General features: G+C 43.2%; 1 protein-coding gene across 5 annotated transcripts in view; it reads left to right on the top strand.

The window, feature by feature from the left end:
• Positions 1–21,038, top strand: part of IFNAR2 (interferon alpha and beta receptor subunit 2) — a 33,358-nt gene that overhangs the window by 8,671 nt on the left and 3,649 nt on the right. For 2 of the 5 annotated variants that reach the window (XM_047720850.1, XM_047720860.1), the window contains 7 exons: positions 1,636–1,723; positions 2,963–3,004; positions 4,370–4,493; positions 5,800–5,972; positions 8,051–8,208; positions 11,546–11,714; positions 17,588–17,718. In XM_047720850.1, coding sequence (XP_047576806.1) covers positions 1,669–1,723; positions 2,963–3,004; positions 4,370–4,493; positions 5,800–5,972; positions 8,051–8,208; positions 11,546–11,714; positions 17,588–17,718 — 852 coding nt within the window. In that variant the 5' untranslated portion in view covers positions 1,636–1,668. Of the gene's footprint in view, positions 1–394; positions 625–1,635; positions 1,724–2,962; positions 3,005–4,369; positions 4,494–5,799; positions 5,973–8,050; positions 8,209–11,545; positions 11,715–17,587; positions 17,719–21,038 lie in introns of those variants that run through there. The other 3 variants (XM_047720870.1, XM_047720879.1, XM_047720889.1) reach the window with 3 other exon arrangements.

The raw sequence follows: 21,038 nt of genomic DNA, 5'->3' as shown, positions 1-21,038 counted from the left end.
GGTCATGATCCCAGGATCCTGGGATCTAGCCCCACATCAGGGTCTCTGCTTAGCGGGGAGCCTGCTTCTCCCTCTCTCTCTGCCTGCCACTTCCCCTGATCATGCTCTGTCTGTCTCTCAAATAAATAAATAAAAAGCCTTAAAAAGAATAAAATAAGTAAAAAGTCCAAGAGCTTGATGACAGCCTCCCCGAAGAGCTTGTGGCCGAAGGAAAAATTGTCACGCATCACAGGTGGCTGTGTACGTCACATAGCCACCAGGGCAAGAGGGTGGCCGTTTCTATTTGAATCATGAGTGCAGAGCCCCTCTGGGTCAGGTGTCCTCCATCGGCCCCTCCAGACCCAGCCTCCCAACACTCACCCCTTACTTTGTTCTGCGATCCTGTCTCGTACGGGCATAGCCACCAGCACCCTGGTCCTATGACTTCTGACTGGAATCAGCCCGGGATGAGCCCCAAGTAAGAGGAGGGAGGAAAGACAGTGAGGGCTATTTACCCTCCCATCCCTTACCGCCTCCCTGCACTATCATGCTGGATTCCCGCAGGATTTTCTCCTACCAGATTCTAGCACCTTCCCTTTTCGCCCCAGCCCAGGAGGGTAACAGCCCCACTGCTGTTGGCTCCAGGTACTACCTGCTTCCTTACTGTTTGCCTACATCCTGCTCACGTCATTTGTAACTCGCCCCTTGATTAAAGTCTTTTTCCAGGTGTCCTCATTCGAATATCTTTTTCCTGCTGAGACCCTGAGTGGTATAACCTTTTGCCTGCAATCCTACTTCTGGGAAGTTTTTCTACACTTAGACTCACACACATGTGGAACGACGCATGTCCAAGAGAATCTGTTGCAGAAAAGACTGGAAGCAACTCAGACATCTCTCGTGGGGCCTGATTCCCTACATGGCAGTGTGGCCATAGACTGGACAGCTCAACTGGTTTAAAAAATAAATAAATAAATAAATAAATAAATAAATAAAAACAAGGAAATTCTCTTGGGTGCTGATGTAGAAAGATCTCCCAACTATGTATCTTTAAGTAAAAAAAGCAGGAGTAGGACAGGGATTTTATATCCCATCTCTTGTGTTTAAAAAGGGGGAGAAATCATATATATTTGTTTTGCTTGTGCATAAAGATATTTTGAAGGACTCACCAGAGAATGATTAAAGGTAGTTTTATGAAGGAAGCAAGACCCTTTGCTATTTACGTCTGTGTGTTTCTGGAAACAGATAATCCCGTCGCCTATTCCAAAGTTAACTTTAAAACCTCTCCCTGGGGGCTTCTGGGTGGCTTAGTTGGTAAAGCATCTGCCTTGGACTCAGCTCGTGATCCCTGAGTCCTGGGATCGAGCCCCACCTCCGGCTCCTTGCCCAACGGGAAGCCTGCTTTTCCCTCTCTGCCCTGCTGGCCCTCTCTCTTGCTCGCTCTCTCTCTCAAATAAATAAATAAAATCTTAAAAATAAACATAAATAGATAAAACTTCTCCCTGGTAGACCAGGAATTGGTACCAGGTCCGACTCCCAGGAGGGCAGTGGAAGCCTGGACGTGGAAACCCTTGCTGTCCTGTCTTTGTCCATCTTGATCTTTGTCATTTAATTAGATGCTTCAGCGTGGGGAATCACTTAATGCTGATTTCCTTTCAGATGTGAACGTAAAGAAAAGACTCAATAACCAAGATGCTTTGGAGCCAGAGTGCTTCCCCGCTTACATCACGGAATCTGTGTCTCGTGGGTGAGTGTTCACTTTTGTCGGAGCTCTTGTAGGAGCAAGCCAGCCAAGTCACCATCCCCCGGAGCCCTGCTGGGCAGTAGCAAACGGATGTCCCCAACCAGGGGCCCAGCATCAGCCTGTCCAATGCCAAGAGCCAGATGGAATGTAGATAGGAAGCCTGGATTCAGGGTCTTGAGTTTCCACCCTACTATTCATTTTAAGAAAACAAACAAGAATGACTCCTTAATGATGAAGAGTACCCTCCTAGGCACTTTGAAGAGGAATTCCTCTTAATTTCTTCATTCTAATCCGGGGCGGAGTTTCTCACTCTACTCCCCTACTTAGGACGAGGCCAAACCCCCTTATCTCCTATCAGTCACCAGACTGAAAAGTCAGCCCTGAACTTTGGTTTCTGGGCTTCATTTATTTCTTGACTTTTTTTCCTATAGTCCAATGCTGCTCTTTCTCTACCTTTCTTTTGATTCTATTTCAGTGTCGCTATGTCGTCTCCTAGAGCTTACCTGTAGGGGATCCATGACGGCGATACTTCTCCCCTGTGCAGAGCTGCCCTTGCCTGTAACCTCTCCCCCAAGTCACTGTGACAGCCAGAAAGCAAAGGAGAGTCCCCAGCTCCCATCACCTCCGATTTGATTTTCTTCCTACGCCACCTTTGACAAACATCTTAACCTTCAAACTGTATCAGCTAACAATATGCGCATTCGTATTCTGAGACTTCTTCCAGACACATAGCTAGCTGCGTCTCGGCGCTCTCTCCCAACCCATCAGCGCTGTTATTCGCAGCAATCCCCAGACAGATCTTATTTTGGATTCACTCAGGTTGAAACCCTTGAACCGTGTCCCACCGATAGCAACATCGATCTTCCAAGAACCATTTGCTTGAGGATATTTTTTTTAAACACAAGGAAGTCTCAATCCAGAGCTAAGACATGTGTCCAGGTGTGCCTGGGTGGCTCAGTGGTTTAAAGCCTCTGCCTTCAGCTCAGGTCATGATCCCAGAGTCCTGGGATCAAGCCCCGCATCGGGCTCTCTGCTCTGTGGGGAGCCTGCATCTCCCTCTCTCTGCCTGCCTCTCTGCCTACTTGTGATCTCTCTGTCAAATAAATAAATAAAATCTTAAAAAAAAAAAAAACTACTAAAAAAAAAAAGTGTCCAAAAGAATGCCAGACTCAGAGCTAGAATTACAAATTGAGCCTGCAGAGAGTGTTTTTGCTTGTTAATTTTTTTTTTTCTTCTTCCTAGTGTGTATCAGCCTCCTGTCTGGTGTGTTATCTTCACTGCCTGGTAAGAGATTTTCTTGGCTTGACTGAATTTTGTGGAAGAGTCAGGGTACTGGGGGGACTATTCAGAAATTTTAAATGTGGGGAATTTGATTTCTGATCCCAGATCTGTTGCCCATGTTGTTTGAATTGTTTTTCTTTGATTTTTCTCAAATACTCTTTTCTTTCCTCTGTCAAAGGGGCAAAAATTAGCCAGATTTGTACATTTGTCTCTCAAAACACTTATAAGAAATTAATACCCCCCCAAAAAAGAGAGAGAGTGAGAGAGAGAACACCAGAAGTCATTTTAAAACTCCTTAAAAGAATATGCAATTTCAAGCCCCTTAATCGAAGAATGAGGAGGTACAGACCATGTCAAACAGGAAATGATCCGAATAATTTCCCCTTCATTTCGTTCTTCCACATGCTGTCTGGTACCTGGTGCCAGATAAAGGAAAATAATTGTTTTAAACCAAACATCTTGCCTACATCTATAAATCTGTCCATATAATGTCACTCTGCATTAACTCTGTGTCCAAGCTTGTGATGAGCACAGGAGATGAAGAGTTCACAGCCAAGAAGCAAAGTCCTAAGTCTGAACCACAGGCAACTTAGAGGATCATAAAATTTGAATTTGGAAAAAAATGAAAAAAAAGACTTGAATTTATTTTTATTAATTATTTATTAATTATTTAAATAATTAATTAATAAATGATTGTTTATTTATTTATTTATTATTTTATTAACAAATAATGTATTATTTGCCCCAGGGGAACAGGTCTGTGAGTCATCAGGCTTACACATCTCACAGCACTCACCATAGCACATCCCTTCCCCAATGTCCATAACACAGCCACCCTATCCCTCCCCCCTCCACCCAGAAAAGACTTAAATTTAAACGGTATTTGACCGGTGTAGCTTTCAAGTCTCCCTTGCTACCGCCTCATCCCAGCTGCGTAACACTATATAACTCAACTGCTCAGTTTCACAATCTGTAGAATGGGTCTCTTCCTAGCACCGACTTCAGCATTTTTGCTCAGATTAAGTGCCTGAAAGTCTGAGCATGCATTGTCTGTCCCTTACTTCCATAACTGGAGAAAAGTGCGATGGGAAGTTTAGAGGAGGGAAAGCAGGCAGTGTGCTGAGCCGCTTAGGGGGACTACAGGAGGCATTTGAGTTGAGTTGAGAGAATGAGGTGGACACGGATCCTTGCCCTAGTGACATGTTGCTCATGAATTAGTTATGTTACTTCATTTCTCGTGTCCGCTAAAACCATGTCCTTCCCGTGTTCCCAAGACCATGTGGGCTCCAGATCCCAAGGGACCGATTGGACAACCCTGGGTTCCAGATTTCAGTGTTTCCTTTTTTTTTTTTCTCCTATTTCCTCTAGAATTGTCAGACAAATCTTGCACTTTCAAGGTGACACTACGCAATTTCCGGGTCATCTTATCTTGGGAAGTGAAAAACCATTCGATCGTACCAGATCACTATACATTACAGTACACAGTTATAAGGTTGGTTTGACATTTCATTTTTTTCCTTGCTAAATATATTCTCTTTATATTAACTGGGGGATGGGGATGGGGAAGGGTCATGATATTCCTTGTGTTAGAGCTCCTCTCTTCTCTCCCTCTCTCTCTCTCTCTCTCTCTTAGTTCAGAGCTTTCAAAGTCCAAGTCCGCTTTTAATTAAACTGAGTACTTTTAACAGTTTCAAACTAGTTTTGACAAAACTTGTATTTATAATCATCTCTACAGGTCAGAGCCGCAGAAGCAAAATAATCACTGTGTATCGTTTTCACGATTATTTCTCTAACTCATTGGATAGTCAATGAATAAACGAATACTCTGTTTTCTGAGGACAGGAGTCCAAAGACCTGGCGACCGTACTGATATTGGGTTCACATTTCTTTACTCAGGGAGCCGTGTGGCACATCAGAAAGCTGTCTGGCCCAGACCAGGAGAGGCCCAGGTCCACAGTCTGGCTTGATCACTGATGGGCCGTCATTTTGGGGCACAGAGCTCAGCTTCTCTGAGCCGAGTGTTCAAAGATGAATAACATAATGGAAAGAGCCCTCAATGGCTCTCTTCTTCCGACGTCTGATGTCACCCTTCTAAGTGGTTGCTTTGATCCAGTCGCGCCTCCCAATGTTCTTTTGTTTGCTCTTTATTTGGCTAACAGCTGTTACTACCACTCACTGACCCAGTAGAAGGCCTCTTGCGAGTCTCTCTGCTGCCTGCCAAAGTCTTAGTTTCTCTCTGGGTTAGGCGGTCACGTGTACCACCCACTTACCTTTCTGAAGCTCAAGAAATCAGATGTCTCTGCTGTCCCTACATAGCACAGGCTGACTTGGGACTGGACCATGTGATCCTTGGAGGGAGAGAGGGTTACAGGGAGAACTGGGGCCTCTCCCACAACAGCATAAGGGTTTGCTCATTCATTCATCAGCAAATATTTACTGAGTATCTCCTGCATGCCAGGGGTTGAACTGTGAACCCAAGTCCTTGACCTCCTGAGGCCTAGAGCAGATATTCTGAAAGTAGGCAGGGATCTCAATAAACAAATAAAGACATAATGTGGTAGGTGCTGGTAAACAGTGTGCAGAAAAATAAACACAGGCGAGAGGGATTAGGAGAGAAAGGGTGGACACTGTGGGCTAAGGTGTATTTCCATTTTAAATAAGGTGATTAAGGAAGACGACTTGATACAGTGATATTTGGGCAGAGCCATAACAAAACGAAGAAGCTGGGCATACAGTTAGTGGGTTCTTATCACATAAACACTGAAGTTCTCCTTTTGTCATTTATTTTCCTTTCAAAGTAGACCAGACGGTGTGAAGATTGTGGAGCACTGTTCAAATATCACAGCATCATTCTGTGACCTAACGGATGTGTGGGAGGTCCTGCCCGAGACATACGCCGTCACAGTTGATGGGTTCAGAGGGAACACAACGCTGGTCAAGTGTTTCGTCGATTTCTTCCTGGCAGCATACAGTGAGTAGATCTCCCTTTATCATCTCCATCATCATCAATATTTGCTTCGATCATGAAGCAGAAAGGTCGGCAAAGCGTGTCTCAGACTCAGGGCACGCCTGACCCTGGCACTTTCCTAGCTCCGGAACTGTGAAGTATTTACTTTGCCTCTCCGAGCTTCAGTTTTCTTAGCAAAAAAGTGGGATGATGGTCTGTACTTTGGAGAGGATTCCTCTGTGCCCGAGTGAGGCAGGCATCCTGGCAGCAATGGCCACTACTTTCTGGTATATTTCAGAACCTGACAGGAAGTAGAGAGTGAGGTCCAGATGGCCTGTGTCTGAGCTGTCTCAACTCTTTGGGCCAATGTTTTCCTTAACACTGCAACCCCTCCCCCAGATCATAACCCAGCTCTTACCTACACCAGTGCCCAGTCTCAGAGAAGACCAGAGCCTGAGAGTGGGTCTGCCTCTCTCTTCTTCCCCTGTGACTGGAATCAGCTCCCTATGGCCCTTGCCTTAACAGTCCCAGGGTCAGTGGTCCTCAGCCAGACTCCAGCATTTCTTCAGTGTCCTACTGTGCAACCGGTTTCCAAGAGAAAGATTCGATTTCAGCTCCCTGTTAAAGGCTGTGTGAGTGTGCACTCACGCATACGTGCTTACCAAAGTGAAAACGACCGAATCCGCACTGTCACAAACATCCTGAATGGGCAATTCACTGGAATGGTGCGTGTATGTTTATGTGTGTGTAGAAATATACATATCTGTGTGTATAAAAAAAAAAGAGAGAAAGAAAGAAAAGCACAGGGGCACCTGGGTGGCTCAGTGGGTTAAGCCTCTGCCTTCGGCTCAGGTCATGATCTCAGGGTCCTGGGATCAAGCCTCGCATCGGTCTCTCTGCTCCGCAGGGAGCCTGCTTCTCCATCTTTCTCTGCCTGCCTCTCTGCCTACCCATGATCTCTGTCAAATAAATAAATAAAATCTTAAAAAAAAAATAATTCACCCTAAAGAACAATCATGGTAAATGTCATGATTTAGCTCCAAGAATGCTCATTGACACAATGATTCTATTCAGAAAGTGTAGAGACAATCACATATTCAAAATAACAAATCAATGAAATTATGGTACAACCAACCACTTAGCAGAACAGAAACAACCACAAAAATTCACATGAGTATCGTTGTCATCCAGCTTTCCGTAAAAGGCCAGGAAAGAAATACTTCAGGCTTTACGGATCACACATCAAACACTGTATCACCAATTCTTCTTTCACTGTTTTACAACCCTTTCAGAACTAAAAACATCCTGAGCTGGCAGGCTGTACAGAAACCCAATCCACAAGCCATTTGTCCAGCCCTTGATGGAGATAAATATGCATTAATATGTTTATGAGATGAGTTAAGTGCAATATATTCCATGCAAAACTGTGGGTAAGAATGATTTAATTTTAGTTTAGATGCGTGTGTGTGTCTATACTAGTTCAGTTTATATACATATACACAATAGACACACAGTAGACAAACGATGATTAACCACATTCAGGGACAGTTGTCTACTGTGTTTTCTGCTATTTCTGCAACAGTTGGATATCATTACAATACAAAAAGAAGTCATTTTTACTTTCATGTTTAGAATACAGCCTGAAAATTGGGAAAGACTGACTTCCATCCCCAAACCTGTCCTCCATTTCTCCATTAAGCAAATTACATCACTTTTATTGTTCTCAGTTTTTCACCAATAAAACAAAGACATGGGGCACCTGGGTGGCTCAGTGGGTTAAGCCTCTGCCTTCAGCTCAGGTCATGACCCCAGGGTCCAGGGGTCCAGCCCCACATTGGGCTCTCTGCTCAGCAGGGAGGCTGCTTCTCCCTTTCTCTTTGCCTGCCTCTCTGCCTACTTGTGATCTCTTTCTCTGTCAAGTAAGTAAATAAAATCTAAAAAAATAAAAATAAAATAAAATAAAACAAAGACAACCCATGCCTCAACTAGGACCCTAGGCAGGCTAAAGAGAAGATAGCTGTCAAGAAGTCAGGTTATGTTACAGCACTGGGAACAGTACGGTTAGATATTGGGATTTGTTTCTGATTTTGTTTTCTGAACAGTATCTTTGGAACCACCAGAGTTTGATATTGTTAACTTTATCGACCACATTAACGTCAATGTGAATTTTCCACCCGTCCTTCCCAAGATACTAGAAGAACTATTACAGTTTCACCTATCACTTATCATCGAAGAACAGTCAGGGGAGATTGTCAAGAAGGTAAGTGGTCAAAACAGTTCTGAGTTGGCCATGAGTATGTTTTTCTTTAAAAAAAAAAAAGACATTTGTAATGACTAGAACAATTAAGGGTAAAGAGGCTGAGGTGATGGGGTCTGGCTTGAGGGAAGAAGTCTCCATAGTTCATTCATTGTGGAAATATGTTGACTTAGCCTAGTGGTGTGGTCTTCTTTCAAAGAATAAGTCACACACACATCAGGGGACACACAGGAAAGAGAAGGGAATGTGGTGTAGACCAAGCGAACAGACTAATTTCAGTACAAACTGGGGCAAAATTCTAAATGGTGGAATGAATGAAAGTGGCCTCTGCTTGAGCAGCTTACATGGGCATAGCCCTTTGCCAAGTGTAAACCCTTGTACGTGATACCAACCTGCAGGATACAGGGACACATGCTTTTCAGGTAGAGGGCACCAGAAGTCAAAGGTCCTGAGGCTGGAGCGGACCCAGTGGATTTGAGAAACAGCGGGGAGCTGGAATAGAGTGACCAAGACAGGAAAATAGAAGGAGGTGAGGTCATGGAGGCAATGGGGCTCAGATCTTATGGGGCTTCAGAGTGTCATGAAGATGCTGGAGGACCCGAGGCTTTTCCAGGGTTTCCTGCCTGGTGTATTGAGAATAGATCATAGGGGCCAAAGGTAGAATTTGGAAGATCAGTGAAGAGGCTATTATGATGGTTACTTCTCAGTAAGAAGTAGCAAATTATACAATTATAATTTTCCCTTTAATATCAACTTGGATTATAATCAACACCCTAATCCTTTGATTAGGAGAAGGGTACAAAAATAACAGAGGGAAGAAATAAGCTTATGTAGCTCAGAGACTGTATCAAGTTTCTTTAAAGCTCATAATCCAGTTACATCTAATTTATATTCAACCCATGAGCTATTAATTCTGTTTGAGATTATTATTTCTAAAATAAGAGTGCCATGCTTATTAGGATATTGACAACACTGTAAGGGGGAAATGGTGGTAGTTCGCATCTTCTTCATTAAAGAAAAATAGTCTTGGGCGCCTGGGTGGCTCAGTGGGTTAAAGCCTCTGCCTTCTGCTCAGGTCATGATCTCAGGGTCCTGGGATCGAGCCCCACATCGGGCTCTCCGCTCCGCGGGGAGCCTGCTTCCCCCTCTCTCTCTGCCTGCCTCTCTGCCTACTTATGATCTCTCTCTGTCAAATAAATAAATAAATAATCTTTAAAAAAAAATTAAAAAAAAAAAAAAAGAAAAAGAAAAATAGTCTTTGGCCTAAATTAGATCAAGAAAAAAAGAAGAGGCTCCTGGTGGAAGCCAGGTGACAGCTGGTGGTGGCTTGGACTTCTCGGCAGTAAAGAGAAGTGGTCAAATTCTGCATATGTATTGCAAGTGGAGCTGACAGTATTTTTGGATGGGTTGGATGTGCGGTATGGTGAAGAAAAAGACAGGAGCACCTGGATGGACCTTCCATTCATTAAAATAGGGTAGATTATGGACAGAGGAGGTAGATGGTTGGATCTCAATAGTTTGGAATTGTATATGTCCATTTTGAGGTGCCCACAAGGCATCCAGGAGGAGATATTGAGCAGGAGTTGAAGGCTCCAAGTCTGGAGTTCAGGAGAGAGCTTCTAGCTGGAGAGATGTCCACAGGAGTCTTTAGCTTCTTGGTGTGTATTAATACCTTGAGAAGAGACAAAATCATCCAGAGGCAGATATGCAGAGAGAAGATGTCCAAAGTCAGAGTCCCAGAGGACTCAAAATGTAGAGATCTAGCAAATGAGGAAACAGCAAAAGAGACTGGGAAGAAGTAACCAGCAGCGTAGGAGGAGAAGTAGGTGAGAGTGATGTCCTGGTGGCTGAGAGAAGAAAGTTCTGGAAGGAGAAAGTGATCTACTGGGTCCAATGCTGTAAATGGGACACGTTAGAGGAAGACTATGGATTGATGATTGGATTTCGCCACACTGAAGTCCTGGTGACCTTGATAAGAGTGACTTCGGTGGAATGTTGGGGTAAGGATCTGGTAGGAATAGATTCCAGAAAGAGAAGGGACCGAGAAATTGGAGATAGTGAGGTGAGCTAATTCTTCTAAGGAGTTTTTCTATCAAGAGAAGAAGAGATACTCTGTGGTGAAAAGTGGGATCAAGGGAGGAACACTTTAAAATGGAAGAAGTTACAGGACGTTCATGTGCAGACGGAATGTCTCAGGGGGACTGGCGGAGCCACGTTGTAGAGGAGATGAGGATCGATGAGCACAAGAAGGGGTTGGCCTTGGCTTGGAGCGGGACTGGGCATCTGAAGCACGGTGGGGCAAAATAGTCAGGCTCAGGGGCATGTCTGCTTGATTAGAGAAACAGGAAGCAAGCATCTAACACATCATCAAGATCACACAATGGCAACACCAGGTGTGGGACCTAGATATTCTCGGCTACCATTGGCTATTCCTCTTCCAGGAAGTTTCTACTTCTCTCCCCCTTTTCTTCATTGCTTATTGGCCATGCATGGGATTTTAGTTCTTTAGGGCTCACCTGCTCTTTCTTTCTTTCCGTCTTTCTTTGTCTCTTCCTTTCTTTCTTCCTTTCTTTCTTTTTTAAATTCTTCCTCCTTCTAAACAGAAACTTGCAGAAAAACATTATTACAGAAGGCCATATTTGAACTGCTGGAAATCCTAATTCATAGAACTGCTAGTATTTTGAAAACTATAAAACGTTACACAGAAGTTGTTTTTTCTTGGAAGAACAACCTTCGTATCATCTCTTTAATTCCAAAATGGAACAGAACTACGTGAGAAGGACGAGGCAAGGTGTTTTAAGGGAAAAGATAAGAAATTAAACAGCACCCACAGGTCTGCCAGACAAGCTCTGTGGCCTTGGAAAGTTACCTAACCACTCTGAGCGGTAGTTTCATCATCTGGAGAATGCGGATAATGCCAACTTTGCAGACCATTTTAAAAATCCCATTCATTAATACATATGAAAGCACTTCTGAAGGGTAGATACATATCATTAATGAAAAAAGACAATCTTTTTTTATTTTCTCATTTTTGCTGGGTTATCTCAATGCAAGACAAAATAATCTTGTAAAATGGCATCATGGAAACCTTTATTCCTTGTTGAAACTTTTTCTACTCACTTATAAAATGAAGTTGCTAGACTAGATTTCGTGGTTTGAAAGTGTGCATTGAACGATCAATTCCTGGTCCCTAGTAACTTAAAAAATCCTTTTTCCCATCAAGCCAATATTTTTATCCCTGTTTAAGATTTGAAGACAAATCCCCAAAGACACTGTTTAGACCTGCCTCTAAACGAAATTCTCCCTCAAAGTCTTCCTGATTTTTGGCTTCTTTTCACAGCATAACCCCGTACTAGATGAAAACGTCATTGGAAATTTCACTTACGTCATCGACAAGTTACTTCCAAACACAAACTACTGTGTATCTATTTATTTTATGCCTAGAAATCTGGAAGCAATACGCAGATCACCAGTAAAATGTACCCTCCTTCAACCTGCACGGGACACAGGTATAAGTTTTTAAAAATTCATGTGTAGCTTTTGCTCTGTGGGAAAACATATTTAATGAGAAGAATCTGAAAGTCGTGGAGTATGGAAGTTATCTCTTCCCCTGAAAGCCCATCACAGTGATGCATTCTGTTGGTCAGTCGCAGCCAAGTGATGGAGTCCCCTTGAAGGTGCCATACTAGAGGGACAGTTCCGTATCTACCTTTATAAAGTCAAGTCCTCCTGAAATGGAAATGCTTCAATTTCAGGGAGTCAGGATGAAATTCAGTTCTGGGTACCCTTAGCTTGGCCATTACTCAAGCCAAGGGCTGGAGGAGGGAGGGATGCTGGAAGCAATTATAGGCAGAGATATCAAAGGGTCCAATTATGGAGGTCGGGTGTGGCTCATCGATGTGGCCTGCCTCACAGGAAGGTGGCCTATTGCTCGCACATGGAAGGAACACTCACTAGTGTGGCTGAGATAGTCCCTGAGGAAGACGGAGAAGTCCTTCTGTTGCAAAGGCATCAGAACAGTAAATAGCATAGTTCCCAAGCCTTCCCCCAAACGGAGAAATTTGCAGTGAGACCAGGCAGGCTTAGGAAAGTTCGCTGCCGCTGATTTGCCCAGGAAGTAACAAGTTCCCTGATTGTTTTGCCAAAAGTGAACACCTCCACCAAGGAAGCCTTTCAGAATTTCCCAGCTCCCATTAGAGTTTCTTTTTTCTTTCTTTTTTTTTGAAGTCTAGGATATATTTTTTTTCCATTTTTTTTTAATTTTCAGCATAACGGTATTCATTGTTTTTGCACCACACCCAGTGCTCCATGCAGTCCGTGCCCTCTCCAATACCCACCACCTGGTTCCCCCAACCTCCTACCCCCCCACCTCTTCAAACCCTTCGGATTGTTTTTCAGAGTCCATAGTCTCTCATGGTTCACCTCCCCTTCCAATTTCCCCCAAATGCCTTCTCCTAACTCCCCACGCCCTCCATGCTATTTGTTATGCTCCACAAATAAGTGAAACCATAGGATAATTGACTCTCTCTGCTTGACTTATTTCACTCAGCATCATCTCTTCCAGTCCCATTAGAGTTTCTTTAACGTTCTCATTTACCAGAGTACAGACAGTAAGGTGAGACGAGAGGAAGGAACAGTCAAGGGTGTGGCTTATTTGTGGGTTAAGTGACCTATGGTCCACACTGCCTGACACATGACGTTCCTCCTTGTGATTTTACTCTGCTGTGCTCCTCAGGGTCAGATGACACACAGACCAATTTTAAAGGAAAAAATATCTCCTTTAATGTATCTTTAAAGGGAAAAAGTGTTAGCTTCAATCATTATTAGAGTGTCAGTCAAATACAGGCAAACCTAAACCTGTGTATAAATTCTTTATGCCTGTAGCTCTTACAAAAACGTGAACTCCAAGTGCAGTTACATACTTTTGTCCTCATACCGATTCTCTAACATCAGCTCACTGTCCACCGATTTGGTTCATTTCTGACACTCTCTGGGGTTGGTGTAGGCCACCCAAACTTCTGTCCAGCCTGGCTACAAATCTAGAGGTTCCCATGACCTCCCTTCACATTTAAATAGGGCAGGAGCTCCTGTCCCCTCGGAGTCAGGCGGCCTCAACCTCCCAATACTTCTATGCGTCCACCAACTTGAAACCTCTCCAAGCCTTGCTGACCAGAGTTTGTACTGGGTTTCATTACATAGGCGTGATTGATTAAACCATCATCTATTAGCGACTAAATGTGATCAGCAGCCCCTCTCCCTTTCCTAAGGTCAGTGAGACTAGAAGTTTCCACTTTCTAATCACCAGGTTGCTTTTTCTGGTGACCAGCCCCCATCCTGGAGCTCTCCAGCACCCTGCCTTGCCTTGCCTCATCAGCATAAACTCAGATTTGGTCCCCGAAAGACACTCCTATCACTCAGGAAACTGGTGTTTTGTGCCAAGAACTAGGAGCAAAGACCAGATGTGTTATTGTATTATTTTTTTATTTGTATTTGTATTATACCATGATCTTATAAACAAACAAAACTAATGGACTGGAGAAACTATTTTCTCCTCTCCTCATGGAATACTTGTGTATTCCATTGGTGTGAGGGTTTTCTGCACTCCAAGTCATCCTCCCAGACCAGTTCAGCGTCTTACGATTTCATTCAATCTCAACACAGTCTACCTGGAGGTAGAGATCCGATCTCACAAGACTGTCCCACTGCCACTGCAAATGCGAGTTGCGATCAAAGTTGTCACCTGGGTGTCAGACTGACCAGCTGTAAATTGGAGATAATCACAACCCCCTCCCTGGGTTTGATCATTCACTAGAATGACTCCCAGAACTCAGGAAAACAATTTCTTTACTGGGTTCCTGGTGGATTCCAAAAGGATATGACCCAGGAACAGCCTGGGTGGGAGAGCTGCATAGGGCCAGGTATGAGGGGAAGGGGCAGGGAGCTTTTCTGTCCTCTTAAAGTGAGCACACCACCCCCACCCTCCAACTTCCCAACCCAGAGGCCCTCAGAACCCTGTCTTTTTTAGGGGTTTTATGAAGACTTCATTACAAAGGTAGGACTGATTAAATCCTTTGCCACTGGCAATTAATTCAACCTCCAGTCCCTCTCTTGCCCCCAGAGGTCCAGGGGTAGGGTTGAAAGTTCCAACCTTCTAATCACCAGTTGGTTCTCCTGGCAACCAGCCTCCATCCTTAGGGGCTTTCCAAAGTCATCTCCTTAACAGTAAACTCAAGTGTGGTCAAAAGGGGCTTGGATGTGAACAACAAAAGACACTCCTTCACCTTCCTTGCTCTTATCACTTAGGAAATTCCTAGAAAATTTCAGAGCCCTATGCCAAGAAGTGGGGACAAAGACCAAATAGATATTTTTATTATTATTATTGTGAATCACAATCTCACCAGTAGACACACAAATTAGTAGTATGACATGACACACGGTGGTTTGCAGAAACTGAGTCCCCACCTGGAAGATGAATGTAAGTCTGAGACCAAAGGCACACATTCTTTGGGGGTTGACATGCTCTGTGACGACTCAGTTTCTCCCCTGACTTTTCTGTTTTACCCGCTTAGAAACAGTCATGCGATAGCACATTGTCATTTTGTCTTTACGTGGTGTGAGCACATCATTTTGCATATCAAATCAGCCCCCCTTCTTGTATCGTTACCCAAGATAGCGCAAGTACAGGTGTCCTTCACAATCCAAATATTGGATGTCTCAATTCTTATTGTCTGAAACTCAGGAACCAGATAGGTTCACATAACATGGACTCCTCACTGTGGAGACTTGTCATCTGAACTACGTACGTTCAACTGGCCCGACCTGGGAGCCAGACATGTTCAGATGGCGGGAGATTCTTGACAGACCTCCTGGGACCGGTGTTCACTTCCTCAGACTTGGGGGTGAACACTGCTGTCTTAGGGGAGTACTCATCTGGGTGGAGTTTAGACCAGAGATCTAAAAAAATGTCTCCCTTCTGGTCAAGTCCTAAATTACCTGGTTGGCTCCTTCGGAAAGGCCTTGAGGGAAAGCTGTGTCCATCCATTTGACAAATATTTATTGGGGACCTACTGTATGCTGGGTTCTCTTGTAGATGCTGGGGAGATGGCAGTGACCAAAACAAATAAAATTGAGGGGTGCCTGGGTGGCTCAGTGGGTTAAAGCCTCTGCCTTCGGCTTAGGTCATGGTCCCAGGGTCCTGGGATCGAGCCCCACATCGGGCTCTCTGCTCAGCGGGGAGCCTGCTTCCTCCTCTCTCTCTATCTACTTGCCTCTCTGCCTACTTGTGATCTCTGCCTGTCAAATAAATAAAATCTTTAAAATAAAGATTTTAAGTAAAATCTTTAAAAAAGCAAAAAAACAACAAAACACACATACACACACACACGCACATGCACACACACACAAATAAAATAGAATATCCCTGATCTCGTGGAGCTTACATTGCAGCAGAGATGGAAAAGCAAAATTTTAAAAAGCCACTTGCAGTCAGAAGGTTGAAATTTTCCAAAAGGAATTTTGATGAGAAACTTCAGGGGCACTCAGTAGGACAGAGTGGGTTTGGTAGAACCCCGTGTGGCCGAGGTCCCGCCTCAGAATGACCCAGTTGTTTCTTTCAGACAAACTCTTCTTTTCCACCTCTCCTTGCCTGTAAGGTATACTGTTAAATAACAGACATTCAAGTACATTTTAAAGACCTAATAAGCTCTGTTGAACAATTCGGAAATCAGGAATCAGGTAGCATCCCATCTAGCAAATAGAGAGGAGCTCCAGAGGGCTACAGAAAAGGAAAGGTTTTTATTTTTTTTTATTTTTTTTAAAGATTTTATTTATTTATTTGACAGAGAGAGATCACAAGTAGACGGAGAGGCAGGCAGAGAGAGAGAGAGAGGGAAGCAGGCTCCCCGCTGAGCAGAGAGCCCGATGCGGGACTCGATTCCAGGACCCTGAGATCATGACCTGAGCCGAAGGCAGCAGCTTAACCCACTGAGCCACTCAGGCGCCCCAGGAAAGGTTTTTAAAATCAGGACAAGGAAGTCACACCAAAAAAAAGGATTTTCTTTTTTTTTTTTTTTAATTTTTTATTTTTTCAGCATAACAGTATTCATTATTTTTGCACCACACCCAGTGCTCCATGCAATCCGTGCCCTCTACAATACCCACCACCTGGTGCCCCCAACCTCCCACCCCCCACCCCTTCAAAATTCTCAGATCGTTTTTCAGAGTCCATAGTCTCTCATGGTTCACCTCCCCTTCCAATTTCCCTCAACTCCCTTCTCCTCTCCATCTCCCCTTGTCCTCCATGCTATTTGTTATGCTCCACAAATAAGTGAAACCATATGATAATTGACTCTCTCTGCTTGACAAAAAAAAAGGATTTTCAAGTGAAGTCACCTCCCTTTGGGGGACAGGAAGTTATTATATCAGGTGGATTACCTCACAGTGCTGAGCAGGAAATTCTGGAATGACCAGTTAAGATTACAGTCCCGGGGGGGGGGGGGGAGGTTGAAAATGCAATTAGTTTAGGTGTTGAGACCCCGTGTGTTATGGGCCAGGCATAAGTGACTCTATTTTGGGCCCGGAGTTTTGTTTTGTTTTGTTTTTAACAATACTAACAGGTGGCGATGGAGCATTTGAGATGTGGCCAGGATGACTGAAAACTGAGTTTGGTAGGGTTTCTCTTCAGCTTTGGTAATTAATTTAATTTTTTTGAGGTTTTATCTATTTATTTGACAGAGAGAGAGAAAAAGAGAGAGGAAAGAGAGCACAAGTAGGGGGAGCGGCAGGCAGAGGGAGATGCGGGCTCCCTGCTGCGCAAGGACCACCCCCCACCATCCCCACCGATGCAGGACTCGATCCTAGAATCGAGCTACCCAGTCACCCCTCAGTTTTGGTAATTTAAATCTAAAGAGTCATGTGCAGCTCATGGCTATTGTGTTGGAGAGTGTAGTCATAGAACATCATTAAAACTGGAAGACAGGGTCACCGGGTGGCTCAGTCAGTTAAGCGTATGCCTTCAGCTCAGATCATGATCTCAGGGTCTTGGGGTGGGGGGGGCTCCCTGCTCAGCAGGGAGTCTGCTTCTCCTCTCCCTCTGCCCCTAACCCAGCTTGTATTCTCTCTCTCTCTCAAATAAATAAATAAAATCTTAAAAAAAAAAAAAAAGAAAGTAGCTGGAAGACATTTTACTTTGAAAATTTAAATCTGCCGCTTTTATCCTTGGAAACTATGTATACTTGGATTACTTTTCATTCTGTGTTTAATAATAGTGACATTTGCTTGTCTGATAACTCATTCCACCATCAGTCCAATGTGTGTTTATTCCCATCTGTGATCATTTATTGAATTTATTTCTAAATAAAGTCATTTCATTTTTCATCAACAGGGTCATCAGAATCTGCCAGAATAGGAGGAATAATTACTATGTTTTTAATAGCTGCTGTCTTCATAAGTACCATAATAATACTGAAACGGGTCGGTTATATATGCTTAAGAAATGATTTCCCCAAAGTTTTGGTATGTAGTCTCTTTTTAAGTTTCTTTATTTTTTATCTTAACTTAAGGATTTTTATTATACTCTCAAATATTTTCACAGCCGAAAAAAATCCCATTTTCTAAACACACCAAGCTGTTTTATCACTGAATGATACCCAAATATATATGTATCTGTATTTCCATTTTCTGTTCTCTGTTTATACTTTGCCCACATAATATTTTTAACGATCACCTGTTATTCCATTTTCATTAATGTATTATCTTTCCTTTAATCATTTTCCAGCTATTGGGCATTTGAAATGATTTCTTTTCCTTGCTTTTCTTTTCCTTCTTTGGCCTTTATGAATAACGCAACGTGCTTCATTAACATTTTTTGTAAAGATCATCTTTCCGTTTGGATTATGTCAGTGGAATGTGTACACAGGTGGATTTATCTTTAAAAAAGATAAAGAATTAGCTGTGCTGCCATGTGCGACCGTGTAGGTGGATACATTTCTCCAAAGCTCTGCTGACATTGATTAATCATTTTTATGTGTATAAAGGTCGCCCACAGTTGCTCTCATTTGTGTTACTTTAATTATTAGTGAAACTAGCCCGTTTGTCTTTGTTTTTCCATCTGTGCTCCCCAGGGTGCCCCCTCTCTACTCAGAACCTTCAACCCCTCAGACAAATCTGGGTATTGATCTTACAACTTTTCCAAAACCTCCTCATGTCTTTTGACACGTGTGCCCATAAATTATGGATCATTTTCTCTACGCCGTTGCTGTCTTTCCCTCTTTGTTTTAGAGTTTTTCATTCAAAATGATCTCACGTTTCTGTGTTTGAACTCGTTTCACATTTTTCTTCTCGTTTTTAAACAACCACATATTTAAATTCCTCCGCAGTGGATAAAATTGTACTCTTCTTTCTCTTGGTCTTATTTGTTCAGGGCGGGTTGGGGGAGGCATCGTTCATTTGGGGGGGGGGTGTGCTTTGGGAGATTTTTGGTTACAACTGGTGTTTGAGCCCAGCAGGCATTCGGCTACACCTTCGGAGAGGTTAGATGCCTCTGTACTGCGTTTCCCCCACACTGTGATCCCTGCCTTTCAAGAATGGACATTTTTTTTAATGTATTTATTTGAGAAAGGCGGGGGGGGGGTGCAGAGCACATACAGGTGTGCAGAGTGGGGAGGGGCAGAGGGAGAGGGAGAATCTCAAGCGGCCTCCCCAGCACAGGGCTCCATCCCAGGACCCTAGATCATGACCTGGGCTGAAACCAAGAGTCAGACACTTAACCCACTGGGCCACCCAGGGGCCCCAAGAACAGACATTTTTTACCCACTGTGTAAAATACTTTTCAGAGTCTTTTCTGCCAGCGGCCAGTTGCCTCCTTATCTCAACCTTAATCCACCTCCTCCTGTCGGAGCTGTATTTATTCCTTTGCTCTTGAGGTCTTGGGCAAATCCTACTCTAACTGCTATTTCTCATTGCAGCCTTGAGATAAAAAGGCCTTTAGCACCACACCCATTCCCTCCTTGATAAATTCTCTGCCTGGGTTACTAGTCCTCCCCCCAGGTCTCCCTGGAATTCCTCCCCTCCCTAAGATGTGTCCAAAAAAATAAATTTTAGAAAAAAGATATATATATATATATGCACATATATGCATGTATATAAAAAAATATATAAAATATCTCCATTATTTATTGTGTTGACCCAAGTACTGAGAGGAGGTGTTGGTAGCTTGTGTCTTTCTAGTATTCCTCCATTAAAAATTGTTACCCTTGGGCACCTGGGTGGCTCAGTGGGTTAAAGCCTCTGCCTTCAGCTCAGGTCATGGTCTTAGGGTCCTGGGATCGAGTCCCGTGTTGGGCTCTCTGCTCGGCAGGGAGCCTGCTTCCTCCTCTCTCTGCCTGCCTCTCTGCCTACTTGTGATCTCTGTCAAATAAATAAATAAAATCTTTAAAAAAAATTGTTACCCTCACTATGGACCCAGGGAAACAAACTGAGGGTTTCAGAGGAGGGGTGGTTTGGGAGGAAGGGGGTAGTAGGGTGATGGGTATTAAGGAAGGCCACGTGTTGTGATGAGCACTGGGTGTTACACACAACTAGTGAATCATTGAACACTACATCAAAAACTAATAATATATACTATACAGTTAAGTGAACATAATAAAAAAAATTTTTTAAAGGAAAAAAGGTAAATGATTTAAAAATTTTTACTCTGTGTTTAAGTAAAAACTCTAGGAATGGCAAAACAAAACACTAAACACCTAGTGTATTTGTGTATATGTGTTTAATCGACAATATACGTTAAAAAAAATTTTAATGACATCTTTTTACTTTTTTTTATTTTTTCCTTCTTTCGTTCTTTTGGTTTTTTTTTTTTGTTTTTGTTTGTTTTTGTTTCTGTTTTTTGTTTCTTTTGGTGTTTGCATTTAACAAATATTTACTGAGGGCCTACCATGTGTCCACATGTTCCAGGCACTGGGGATATAGAAGTGAACAAAACAGATGGAAAATCTTGCCCTCCTGGATCTTAAAGTCTGAGGAGTCAGGGCAGAGACAATGATAACTTATAAATGATAAAACTGGTGAATTTAAAAACTTCACATGAATCTAGAGATCGACTATTAAGTTTAATAAGTTTGACAGAGTTGATAGCTATGAAATAGTCATTATAAAAATAAACATGAAGCCACTTTTCAACATCCAAGAAATTCAATACACAAATCATAGTGTAAAGCTCTGTGAATTTTCACAAACTTGGTGCATCCATGTAACTCGTGCCTAAATCGAGAAAGAGACTATCATCAGCCTGCCCAAAAGTATCTCTCCTGACACCTTCTAGTAAGGACCCACCAAGAATAACCACTGTCCTGATTACTCACAGCATAGATTAGTTTTACCTGGTCTTGAACTTGGAATCCTACAGAGAAGTAGAATCACAGTTTTTTTAAAAATACCATTACAGGAGCACCTGGGTGGCTCATTCAGTTAAGCATCTGCCTTCAGCTCGCTCATGTCATGATCTCGGGGTCCTGGGATCAAGCCCCGCATCAGGCTCCCTGCTCAGTGGGGAGCCTGCTTCTCCCTCTGCCCTTCGTCCCATGCTTGTGCTCTCTTGTTCGCTTGCTCACTCTGCCTCTCTCCAATGGATAAATAAAATCTTAAAAAGAAAATTTTTTAGTAAATAACAACAAAACTACAATTACACTAGTAATACAAAATATTCCTAAAGCATTTTAAGGAGGGGCGCCTGGGTGGCTCAGTGGGTTAAAGTCTCTGCCTTCAACTCAGGTCATGATCTCAGGGTCCTGGGATCGACCCCGCATTGGGTTCTCTGCCGGGACCCTGCTTCCCCC

The sequence above is a fragment of the Lutra lutra genome, chromosome 1 (assembly GCF_902655055.1).
Source record: "Lutra lutra chromosome 1, mLutLut1.2, whole genome shotgun sequence".
NCBI lineage: Eukaryota > Metazoa > Chordata > Mammalia > Carnivora > Mustelidae > Lutra > Lutra lutra.
This window is presented reverse-complemented; position numbering and strand designations above follow the sequence as displayed.